The sequence below is a fragment of the Camelus dromedarius genome, chromosome X (assembly GCF_036321535.1).
Source record: "Camelus dromedarius isolate mCamDro1 chromosome X, mCamDro1.pat, whole genome shotgun sequence".
In the NCBI taxonomy this organism is placed as follows: Eukaryota; Metazoa; Chordata; class Mammalia; order Artiodactyla; family Camelidae; genus Camelus; species Camelus dromedarius.
In genome coordinates this window covers 5,505,116-5,518,299 of record NC_087472.1, presented here as the reverse complement: position 1 = coordinate 5,518,299, position 13,184 = coordinate 5,505,116, and the positions used below count along the sequence as shown (strand labels likewise).

General features: G+C 44.5%; 1 protein-coding gene across 3 annotated transcripts in view; it reads left to right on the top strand.

Moving 5' to 3' along the window:
- Positions 1-13,184, top strand: part of AFF2 (ALF transcription elongation factor 2) — a 465,346-nt gene that overhangs the window by 348,995 nt on the left and 103,167 nt on the right. For all 3 annotated transcript variants that reach the window (XM_064482806.1, XM_064482805.1, XM_064482807.1), the window contains one exon: positions 12,609-12,705. In XM_064482806.1, coding sequence (XP_064338876.1) covers positions 12,609-12,705 — 97 coding nt within the window. The remainder of the gene's footprint in view (positions 1-12,608; positions 12,706-13,184) is intronic.

The window sequence follows — 13,184 nt, the reverse complement described above, 5'->3', positions numbered from 1 at the left end:
GCATCATACTTACCCATTCATCATTTCATGGGCATTTTGGTTGTGTTCACTGTGTGTCTGTTTCCTGATGGCTAATGATGTTGAGCATCCCTTCATCTGCCTATTGGCCATCTGTGTATCTTCCTCAGAGAAACATCCATTCAGATCCTTTGCCCATTCTGTAATTGGGTTACTTACCATTTTATGGTTAGGTTTCCAGGCTTCTTTATATAGTCTGGATACTAGACTCTTACCGGCTATATGACCTGCACGTATTTTCTCCCATTCTGTGGCTAGTTTTCTTAACTTTTCTGAGTTCCCTTGTCTAAAAGCAGAAGCTACAAGTGCAGCCTCCCAGATGTCTTGGAGAGAGCCAATAAAGTGATCCATCAGCACACGTGGCAAAGTGAATGCCTGGCATGCATTGAGGTTGCCTGAATAAGTCTTGGAATTATTAGCTAGGACCGGCCAACTTAGACTCATGGTAAGACAGACGCAAGGTGTGAGCCCTGAAGCCATCACTTTACATCTGCCAGGTGTGGCATTCAAAGAGCTTTGAATTTACTAACACGTTATACCTAGATGACTGGAGCACTTTTATTTAGGGTGATTATACTCTTTATTCTGCGTATGTTTTATCATTTTAGAAATTAGCTGATAACTACTGGCCAGTACTGGGATCTGCCGCTCTCCATATATCTATAGTACAGCTCTCTCTGTTTTTCTATCTAGACAGCTAGTTACCCATCTATCATGAATGTGAATCTATGAAGAACAGGATAGAAATAGACTAGTGTTGGGGCAAGGATTCAGGACTGGCACTTTCTTACCTAAAGCCAAATCGTGAAGGAATAGATCTCCAGTTTCCTAAGATGTTTGCCTACCGTCTGTAAAACCTACTCAGATGGTTCTCTGTTGTGGCTTAAACTACTTTCTTCAACCAGAGACCTGGGAGTTTCATCCACAGTAATTCTTTTAATGTTGCTTCTGAATGTGTTGATATAAGAATCAGGATCCCATTTGTCCTAATATCAGTAATAATAGAAGTCGTAGCATCTATTAAGCACTCACAATCATCTCTTTTCATGTTACTTTTCACAAAAACCACGCAAAGAGGGTATCAGGGACCTCGTTTTCGAGACAAAAAATGGAGGCTCAGAGAGGTCAATCAGTTTGCCTAGATTTGCATGGCTAGTAAATGCAAGAGCCCGGCTGGTCCATCCAACTCCCAGACCTTTGCTTTTTCCTTTACATTGTGACGCCTCTTGGGAGATTAGATTTACCAGAGCTCTTAATCATTAGGCACCTGGGTTACTTCTGTGTTTCAGAATCAGAAAGTCACTCCCTTTTAACCAGTTGATAGATGGCAGTACATAGCAGTTCAGATCTGTGTGCCACTCACTTATCAACAGTGGGCCCTCCCTTATCTTAAAAATCTTCCCATCTCAGAAATTCAGTTCTTTTCATGGAGTCAAAGGCAGTGCCTTACATGGACTCAGCAGGGTCCCAGGGTTAGGAAACACCCACACTGCGTCGGTGAGCCACACAGAGTTCATTTGCACTAAGTCGGAGTTTAGAGAGATATGGCCAAAATGATCCAACATGGCTGGCTTTCCGCATCAATGTGCTCGTGCCATGTGTTGTAATTTATATTGTAAACAAGTTTTCTGCAAAAGCTAAATATATCATGCAACTAATTTAACATGCACAGAAGGAGCTGTTAAATTATTTCAGTCCCATTACTCAAAATGTTCAGAAAATTCCTCTGTATTAGAGCCAGTGCAGGATTGGCTTTGCAGCCAAATGCATCAACATAAATGTTGAATTCCCTGGGGAAATGCATGCCTCATACGGTTACTTAGGGAAAATATATGCCCAGACATCGCGGAGCCCCTTCTAAAACAATTCTCATTTTGTTCAAACAATAGTATCAAATTTTCAGGCACGTTACCCAGCATCGCTGCATTTAGCAAGCTTGTAGGCAGACGTGACTGTCAATAAAATGGTGATGTGTTTTTAAAGGATTAATTCTTTGTGAAATGAGGAAGTGGAAACTGAGGTTTTTCATGTCACTTTCCAATTTTGTCCTTACCTACATGGAAAGACTTCCTCATGGAAGCCATATGTGATGCCTCAAAACTGTTGAAATTGGAGTAATTATCAGAACAAATGGTGTCATTGGATGATATTAGTCTGTTTGTGTTCCTTCTGCCTCCACAATGAATCAACATTAATACAGATTTTTAGAAACACTTGAAACACAGTCATCTGTGATTCCATTTTTGTTTTAAAATACATGTTTTAAAATTAATTTAACCTTTTTACCTACTAAAACATACTTTTAGGTTGACAGTTACCCTTGCATAGTCCCGAGCCAGAAAGGGTGTCTCCTTCTCCACCCAGTTTTTAAAGCTCTGAATCAGGAATGGGTATGAAATTTGATCTGGTATGTTTTTGGCATCTATTGAGATGATCATATGTTTTTGATCATTTTATTTGAAGATGTGATGTAGTATACAAATAGATTTCTCACTGTCACACTGTGTATGCACTCCTGGAATCTGGTCGATTAATATTTATGACATGCAGTTCAGTTGTATTTTAGGTAGATGTGAATTTTCCAGACTTGAAAAAGTCGATATAATAATATTAATAGGCTCTCTTTGTACTCAAAAACTTGATCGACTTCTCTTTCTGATATGCAAAAGCTATTCGGGGCAAAGGTACAGTTCTTTCCGTTTCTGCAACTTTTGCTTCCGTGCGAGAACACATTTCTCTAGTTTTACTTGTTTCCGAATAAAAATGACATCTGGTGTGTTTGGGTTAATCCAGGCTGAACTATCTTGATCCAGTAAGCTCAACAGATGATGAAGATGGGGTGATTCCTATATGCTGGGGTCCTCTCAGTGAATAATTGCAGCAATCCTACAAGACGGTACTTTTGGGGTCTCTTTCACCAAAGTACTCACCCGGAAGTTCAAGGGATTAGATCCGAGGTGACACAGCGAGGGAGGGTTTGAGCCTGGGCCTGTCTGACGGCAGAGGAGGCTCAAGCCCCACGCTGAGACCTTCCTTGTGCTCAGAAGCCACATGCAACTTAGCTGACTCTGCACAGGGTCAAGTTACTGGTCTCCAAGGACCCTGAACATTGGCTAGTTTTTGCAGATATGTCCTTGGACTCAAGCGATGGCCAGCTTTGCTTGTGCTCATCACTCTGAGCAGAGAAACAAGTCCATTAGGTACTCTTCTGCTTATGGTAGTGATACTCCTAGCCTTTGTTGGAACTTAGATGTGGGCAGCATGTTCGACATGAAACATTAGTCAATGAGTATGTCCAGCACGACACCGGCATCTGAAAAGCAGGTCCCATGAGGAGTAGCGAGCGGCTGGCTAGGATGCCCGGTGGGGTGGGGAACAGCTCCGCCATGCGCTGTGAACACCCCGCAGGTATTCAAGTGACCTTGTAGGCCGAGGCTTGAACCACAGATAATCTGAGTCTTGGCAGAACACCTAGTGATTTTCCCAGAACAGGAGAGGACAAGAAGATCTTGAGATGTACTTCAAGGCCATCTCCCACTCGCCCCCCTCCTCCCCCGTCTCCTCTGGGAGCCTGTTATGATGCAATTTCCCATTGCCTCCCAGGTTCTGATGAGGTATGGAACATTCTGTCCCACCCCGTGCAGAATAGAACTGCAGCCTATAAAACCCCTTACGTGGAGCCGAGAATGGGCTCCTGCATACCGGAATATCACACAGCTTTGGGTCCCTTTTGTTTTGGTGGTGTCCTTTTTGGAGTGTGGGACAAAGATCAGGGGAAGCTGGTATGTCTTCCTTATTTTCATTATGGTTTAGTACTAAACTGCCTGAATCTAAGAGTAAATGGCCGTATCTTCACCAAACAAATCACTCAGGCCTTGCCCTGTCTTGTATGTGTATGTGTGACAGGCGCTAACCCACGTTCACCCCGTGCAGAGTGCACAGGGGTCCTTCCTGGGCTCCATGTGCCCCAAGAAAGCCTTTCCAGCTCTAGGGTTTTATAAGCTTGAAACACTGTCACCAAGGGTTACAAGCCAATCTACCTCCTTCCACCCTAAACAAAATGTGTGTGTGTGTGTGTGTGTGTGTGTCTATGTGTGTGTGTGTGTTGGGGGGTGTCATTTTGATGAAACAGAGTTGAGCATATAAATCAGGTGGGATTTTCATAAACAACCCAGCAACACTGCTGTCAACATTTTAGTGGGGCCTAAATTGTCAGGTTTGACTCTTTTGCTTAAACAGTCTGAAATAAAAGGTGAACTCTCTATGCATCAGCATGAAGTTCCTTGAAGCCCTGCCTGCCCTGTCAGCTCAGGTAAACAGCCCTTCTCCACAACCTTTCTCTAGAAATGGGCTGGAGGAACAGTTTAAAGCACTGCAAGCTGAAGTGCTGTGTTCTCAGCGGCTGAGGATTTTCAGGGCCTGGGGTCTCACTAAGAATTGGTCCTCGCGCCCATCGAGTTTCATGTAAGGCGCAGTGGCTGTCAGCAGGCACGCGCTGTAGTGCACTTAACAGCAACTTAATATTTCAGTTGTTTTGAAGAGTTTCCTTAGATGGAGATTAATAGACCAGCTCAATAAAGTAGTTCTTTACTTAATCCTTTAACAATTAGAAGCTGATGTGGAGAGATAAGTAATGAAGTACCCTCTGTGATTGGGAGGTGCTTTGGAAGTAACCGCGGGGGTTTCTACTCTCTAATCAGCCACGGTTGCTCTAAGAAGCTGAAGGAAGGCCGAGGAACAACCGCAAAAGGGAGCCTTCTGGCAAGAAATCTGCCCTTCCTAAGCAATTGGCAATGGAACTAACGAGGTGTGTCTCCGGAGAGGAGGGTTGAGTAGGAGAGACACTCCCTCTGCCCTGGTGGCAAAGGTGTCAGAGCTGTGGGAGGATGGGCAACATTCATCAACATAGAGGCACAGCCTAGTGGGAGGAAGTGTGCTCCTGCTCTAGAGGTGGGCAGAGTTCTCGACAACAATTCAGTGCCCTCAGAGCGGCTGGGAAGACCTTGGACTTCAGGATCATCAGTGTCCCAATTCAGTTGATTCTAATTCCAATGCAGTTGGAGAATCTGGTCCCTTGTCTTCCCCACCCTGACTGTCGGTGCCCTGGTCCAGGCCATCCCTATCTGTTACCTGGACTCCTACAATGATGAGTTGACAGGTTCCCTTGCTACGTCCTTCTTCCAGTCAATCTCTGTTCTTTCCTCTGAGATCTCTACTTCTGGATCTCCATGGCCCCCCTCTTCTTAAAAACTTCATGTGTTCCCCTTCCCTGTTGTTCTTTAGAACAAGCCAGGGCCCGGTCTCACCGCAACCTGCCTCCTTAGTCTCATGTCTTTTCACCAGTGCCTAGAGATGGTATATTCCAGCCAGACCAAGCATCCTACTCTCCCCCAAACCTCCAGTCTGTTTGTACCCCTGTTTCTTCTCCTTGGGCTGTTCTTTCCTTCTTCCTCCTCTGGCAGTTCATTCTGCCTTTGAGGCATGGCTCAAAGGCCGCTGCTTCTGGGGAGCCTTCATCAGACTCTGGGTAGACTTAGTCCTTGTTTGAGTCTCTTCTTACATGCCTCTGACATGGAACTTACAGCATTACATTGTTATTGTTTCTTTATCCAGTCTTTGTCCTTATCAAAGGGCATGCTTATTAGGTGAAGGGACCATGTCATCTTCATAGCTGCTCCCCCAGGGCCAAGCACAGTCATGACAAGTAGGAATGACAGTAACAGTAATTATTGAGTGTTTACCAACCATTTTACGTACATAATCGAATTTAATCCTTGTACCAACCTTCTGAAACAGATACTATTATTGGCTCCATTGCACAGATTAGGGAATTGAAGCTATGATAAGCAACTTGCCCCAGTCCACACTCAGTATGTTTTGGAGCTGGGGTTCAAATTCAGCACAGCCCAACTCCAAAACCTGTGCCCTCAAGTGCTGCAACGTTGTCTCACCCACAAGTACCAGGCCCAGCAAATGATCTGAAATGAATCCCTGTTACTCCGTGTGGGTGACTTTCCATACCACCTAATATAACTCAAAGGAAGTTTGTTCAGGATGACTTGTACAGTCCTACTGAAGAGTGTACCCTCAACTATCACGATGTATGCTTGAGAGACTTTTCTAAAACAAAAGATTCTCTTTTCCCCTTTGGAATTATCCTGGCAGCTGTTTTCAGGTACAGGTCGGTCTACTGGGTTATGATCTTTTCCTGGGAAACCCATGCTTAGATGTCTTCACACACACCCCTGAAAAATGATACAGTGCTATTTTGGTGTGTGTAACATTCTTGAAAGCCATCTGAATTCTATTAGGCAGTTTGTCATTTGCATGATCACTTGAGTTCCCACATTTGGAGAAAATTATATAACCCAGAGAAATATGCCAAGAAAATGAAAATCAAATTCAAAATAATGACTGTGGAGCAGAATACTGGTATTGTGCTGAATTTACATGATCAGTTCTAAGGAAGTCCAAGGTTGAAGGGGGTGGCGCTTTGATACAAGTCAATAGTCAACGTACATCAAGGCTCAGATTATTCGCTTTGGCTTACGTGTACGATACAGACATAAACCCGTATATTCCACATGTGAGACTAGAAACAGGATATTTATTCTTTTTTATTTCCTACTATTGCCTTGTACTTACTCAGGACTATGGCCAGACTGTTTGGAATTCCCTGAATCTCTGAGATAGATATTAGTTTATTCCTTTTGCACAGAGGAGTAGACTGATGTTCAGAGAGGTTAAGTAACGTAACTCTGGCTCTCTAACTAAATCCTAGCCATAAGTACCTCCAACAAATAAGACTTGACTAGATTGCAGGGGAGGGCATAGCTCAGTGGTAGAGCACATGCTTAGCGGACACAAGGTCCTGGATTCAATCTCTCATACCTCCATTAAAAAAAGGCAATAGCAATCCCCCCAAAAAAGACATGACTAATTCCTGGGGACCCCCAGAGGTCCCCCAACCTGGCTATGAGCAAAGCAGCACTGCTTTAATCTCCTTCTCTCTCTCTCTCTTCTTATTTTTACTTTTTAAAAAATTGAATTATAGTCAGTTGACAATGTTGTGTCAATTTCTGGTGCACAGCATCATGTTTCAGTCATACACGTACAGACATATATTCCTTTTCATGTTCTTTTTCATTATAGGTTACTACTTAATCTCTTTTTTATTTGGGGTTCCTTACAAGATTTCACCTGGCAGGAGGAGGATTCTTGAGTCTAAGAGAAATTTGGGAACCATTGGCTTACAGCAGGGATCAGCAAACTTTTTTCATGTAAAGGCTCAGGTGGTAAATATTTCAGGCTTTTCCAGCCATCCATCCCCATCGTAGCACAAAAGCACAGCTGATATGTACATGCATGGGCGTGGCTAGTGCCAATGCGACTTTGTTTATGGATAAGGAAATTTGAATTCTGTATCATGTTCACATGTCATGAAATATTATCCTTCTTTTGATTTTTTTCCCTCAACCATTTAAAAAGGGAAAAAGCGATCTTAACTTCCAGGCAGTACAAGGAGAGAGGGAAGGCTAGTGTGGACTGAAGGCCTCAGTTCATGAAACCCTGGACTAGATGGTCCCTAAGGGGACTCTCAGTTCTCTTGCTAAGGAACCAGTGTAACCTTATGAGAGATGCATTTTCTGAACCCCCTAGAAGGCCATCAGCTACAGAAGATGCTCCTTCTCTGGTCTGCATGCCCATGGTGGGGCACATGGCCTAGTATGGACCCAGGCTGTGGGCCCACTGGGTGGCACTGGGCCAGAGGGTCCCCTTGATGGATCTTGGAAACTTATCCCTATGGAATACAGTCTGGATCTTCAAACTATCTGTCACTGCCACAGCCCTCAGACTGGGAATTTCCAGGATTCCCAGTGGGGTGGTCATGGAATCAGACTTTTAAGTTAAAACCTTGAGAAAATTAAATGCAGCTTTTCCCGAGAAAAGAGCCCGGCACCTTTACCTCAGGGAAACAGAATGAAAGCTTTGAAAACTATCACAGCGTCTCCGTCGTCGCCTGCCTGACGAGCAGCGAGTGATTCAGTGCTGCGGAGACTACAAAGCGCTGGGCAGGGAAATCTCGAACTCCCCGAGTAATTCTGAAGCAGCCATGTCTCACGCCTCTCAGCCTGCTTTGTGAAGAGGAAATGCCCTTTAAGGAGTCAATAGGAGTTAAGATTCTCTTCTAGAAGAGGGCCCACAGTGAGATGCTGCCTGATGGGAAGGCACAGGTCTTCGGGTATTGCCCAGACTCTCCAGGATGCCCAGCCCGGCTCAGCTGTGTTATTCATTTGGAGCCAAAAAGACCACTTACTTAGATTGCTATCCGCTCTGAATACTTACGAAGACCATGGTAATCTAAGCTGGTCCCCTGAAAACCCCAAAATAGTTGAGACAAAAGCTATGGTTCCCAATTTTTGTTGAGAGCCTAGAGCCCAGGAGGAAGAGCCTGCTCCCCTCCCCCGCACAATGGAGATGGCAGCACTGGCTCCACCTCCCGGCCCCTGCCAAGTCCGCCTCCCGCCGTGGACCACGGAGCGCAAGGCTCAGGCTGCCAGACGGAAGCTGCGAGAGCGCAGGGCAGCTCCTGACGCGCAGAACGCCTAGCGATGTAAGCTACTGAACAATAGAAATGAATGCCTGACACCGCCAGACAAAGGCTGTGGCCACGTTCAGGGCTGTTGTAGCTATTTCCCCAGGGTGACAAGGGGAAATAGATGCTTTAGGCACTTCCAGCTGTGAAGTAGCAAGGTTTCCGGAGAGCAGAGGTCACAGTTACAAGTCATATGGGGCCGGTCACATCACAGTGTCCTAGGCTGTCCCAGTGCCAAGAGCCCCGTGAGGCCACCAGGATGAGCTGGAGGCCCAGAGAAATAGGGACAGAGAAGACCTTGAGCACGGCTCTTCCTTCCTCCTCCAAGGCCTCCCCAGTCTTCTTTTTGTTCTTTCCATCTCATCTGCTCCAATTTTCACTATTCGAGCTTTTATAGGATCATCTCTTCAGGACAAGGACTTTGTTTTGTTGACATAGTTTTCTGGACTGTTTTACTTCTTAATACTCAAGAAAGTAAAATAAAAACAGAGTTTTCATACAAAGACAGACTTTGGGAACCACTAGATCCAGAACAAACATGTGAAATCACTAAGGAGAGCTACTTTGTGCTGTTTTCATCTAACTGAAAAGTGAACAAACAGTTGTCACTGTGGTTGAAGGTCACACAGACATTCAGACGAGCATGATTTTTTCACATTTTGGGATATCCAGTGTGTGATGAGTTCGTGGAATTATAACCTCATGAAAAGAGATTACCATTTTTCTGCTGAGAGACCACCTTAACTGCATGGGTGTGAATGGCGCTGCTATGATAATTAAATCCAAAATCTACCATAATCCGACACTTTCCCTGGAGGAATGTTCAGCATTAACTATGGATGGGAACGCAAACAAGTGCACGTAGATTCGATAATAAAACTTAATAGTAGGTCAAGGGAGGAGTGAAATGAACTGGATGCTTAGCACCTCCAGAGATAGCAAATGCTAGTTCGCCTTCCTAGTTACTTCCTCGGCTTGCATTTGCTGGGACTTGAACGTATGCATCAAATTGTCCTTTATTAACAACCAAATCCATATCACGCTTGTTGCACGGTGTGGGGATGTTTAATGTCAAACACTATGTAGATTGGCTGCCTATTTCCAGAACTTTACAGTGGAGGGCCTTTCATTTCTACATTAAGATCGTATACAGTTGATTGGAGAGTAAAACGAGGGCTGAGTTCCAGTCTGTGGGCTCTGGTTCTGGATGTGCAAATTCTGCCTAACGTAGAGCAGCCTGAAGACCGTGAGCCCATTTCTGGATCCAGCTTTGAGATCCCATGAGACGCTTCCCGAGTCATCACAGCTTACCTCTGTGTTGCTTGGCAAACTAAAATGGGAACAAAGTCTAAGGCTTTGCTTGTGATTGCTTGCGAATAGTATGAATGCTACACATTACTTCTAACTGGGGGGGGGCTATTTCCAAACTAATCAGTGATACTCTGCATTATTTTGTGTTTTCATAAAGCATTCCACATGCATTAGTCCACATTATGTGCACCACCACCACCACCGCCGTCCTGCAGAAGAGTTTAATTATTATCCCATTTAACAGATAAGGGACATAGACGAGGCTCAGAGACAGGAAGTGACTTACCCAAGATACCAGAGTTTATGATTATCCCGTAGTTAAATTCAAATATCTTGATTCCATGTCAATATGTTTTGTTTTGTTTTGTTTTGTTTTGTGGGGTTTTTGTTGTTGCTGTTGATTTTATTTCACACACTAACTACCCTTTGTAAGTTATACTCTCTACAAAAGCACTGCATAGTCTCAGGTTCTGGCTGGAAATGTTCTGGGTTCCATGTGTGCCTCTATGATTTCCTAGCTGTGTGACCCTGAGCCAGTTCCTTAAGCCTCAGTGTTGCCATCTGGAAAATGGGGCTAATTATCATTATGAGAACCTCCTTCATAAGGTCTAAATTACAAATTACATGCTGCTGGTCAAATACTTAGCACCTTTCCTGACACATAAATGGATCCTCTACAGGGTAAGAATCGTTTTATCATTTATTTTGCTGAACACTTAGGTGTAAATTAACATATAGGCATTATACTATGGCTGTATTCTACAAACACAGTATAATACTGACTACTTGTATATACACAGAGAAAGGGAGAGAGAGAGAGAGAATGAAGCCCAGCATTAGTAGTTTTTAAATATCTGAGTTCTATAGCTTATGAGAAGGATACAGTCTTCATTTACCACAACGTGTTATGAAGAATTATTTGTTCAGGATCATAAGCCTGCAATCGCGAAAGAAATACCAAAATACATTTTGTCTCTTTCTCTAAGATCTTCCAAACATCCATCAGTCTCTTGAAGGGTGGCCATAAATCCTGCAAATTTAGTTTATCTGAAACCAACTCTAACAATTGTCCTTCCCACCAATCATCCTTTATATCCGTCGTCGGTTTTCAGACCTCAGCGAACATGCCCTGGTCTTGTGCGGCTGAGCATGAAGGTGGAGTGGCTGGCCTTTCTTTGGGGAGTTTCTGGAACCCACTCGACCTGAATCTCTTTCTAACATTGGACATAACCTTGAAATAACATGTTCCTCTCTTTATCAAATTCGAAGCTGCCTTTGGCCTTCTGGCTTCTCTGCTGGAAAAAGCATGCAGGTGGGAACCAGGAGCTGGGAGTTTTTGGACTGGCTCCAGCACTGACTAGCTGTGTGACCTCGAGCAAAGCAGTTAGCTTCTCTGAACCTTTCTTTGCTTGTCAGCCAAATGAGGGTGGCGGACTGTGTCATTTCTGGGAAGACACTGTGCAGAACACACATAGGCACGAGGGGCTGGTGGAGGAGACACTCAACGGACAGCTGGCTGGGATCAGCGGAGCTGGGGGTGGGGAGAGGGAAAGGGTTTTCTACCTGAGATGCGGATTCTTTCTCGAAAACTTTGATGAAAGAGGTCGGATCTGGCTGAGCTGCGGAGGAAAAACACGACTTCCAGTTGAAGAAAGGGCTTCCAGCCTGGGAGCTGAGCCTGACACTGAGTCTGGAAGCAAGAAAGAGTGAAGCATGCTCAGAAAATAGCCGTAAGTCCTGACAGGCTGAGACTGGCTCTACTTGAAGCCGGAGGATGAGGTCTCAGATTGTGTTTAATAAATAAAAATCTTAACACCAACTGGTCTTTGAAAGTTGTGTAACTGGAATTTAAAGCTAATAAGTCACTCTTCCTGCTGTAGCTCAAATTTGGAGATCGGGAGCTGCTGGCACTGGAATTAATATCCCTATAAGAACAAAAGGCTCTGTGTGCTCGATAAACAATTTTGAAAGTGCTAGTTCATCACCCAAATTCCGACCACTCATATTTTTCAGGTACCTTGTCTTAGGAGAGAAAGATTTCTTATCCACATCATGGGCTTACATCTCTTGGATCAAATTTTACGGGAAGGGATCGGTCATATATCAAAAGGTTAATGACTAGCCATTTCTCGCCCAGCTATTTTGTGGTCACCGAGCTGCCACAGCACAGAGGGCACTGAAAGGCAGTGGAAGTTCCTGGGGCCCTTTGCCTCTGTCATCCAGAGAGCCCCAGCGGGCCTCCACAATAGCCTCTGGACCTCGGGGCTGTCATCATGGCCCTATTCTTTCATGGGAGACCCAGAACATCTTTTCCTGGAGAGATCCAGTGCCGCGTCCCACCTCCACAGTGATTGATCAGCACATTTATTACACTTGCAGTAGTAAAAATATATAGACTCCAGTCATCTCTGGAGATGCTGAAATAGTCCTTTTTTCCCCTTGATTTAGAGGAAGGCAGAGAGGGAGGATGTGTGTAGAGTATGACAGAAATATAAGAACTCAAATATCTAATTAGCTGCAAGAATCTCGGTTCCCTCTGCACCTTTGGCAGAATTGCAGCTGTCAGATTGTAGTTCCAATATTTTATCCTCGTTGCAAAATGTATCTGAGGATGATTTAGAAAAGATGCTTTCTAAAGTGAATGCCACTCAGGTTTTTTTGTTTTTGTTTTTGTTTTTTGTAGGATGCTGGAAGATGACCTGAAGCTGAGCAGTGATGAAGATGACCTTGAGCCTGTGAAGACCTTGAGCACTCAGTGCACTGCCACTGAGCTCTACCAGGTAGGAGCAGCTTAGGGCTTGGTTCGGGACCCAAGGGGAGGGAGCTGAAGGCACCGCTTCATCTCCAGGCTTTGGAGGGGAAGAAGCAAAGACAGACATAGTGTTCTGGAACAGGTCGAATCAGCTCACACTTTCAGTGAGGTGATGCTGAGCCCTTGAAAACTGCTTTCACCTCCTCCCTTCATTCTCTCCTTTCCATATGCACATACTGGTCATCAAAAGCAATAGAGATCGTCTTTCCCTCTCTTGGACTAAGTACGGTCTCGGATGCAGTGTAACTTTCCTATAATGAGTGCAGCGGGCACCACTTTGGAACACAGCTGACAATCAGTGCCAGCACCCTACAGGTTACATGAAAGTCCAGGCAAAGGGCATTTGGCCAAAACTGGCTGCAGCCCTGTCTTCTCCCATTGCAAGTATTTATAGCACTTACCACCAAATTAGATGGCAAGAAGGGGCATTGTCAACATTTCCAATGA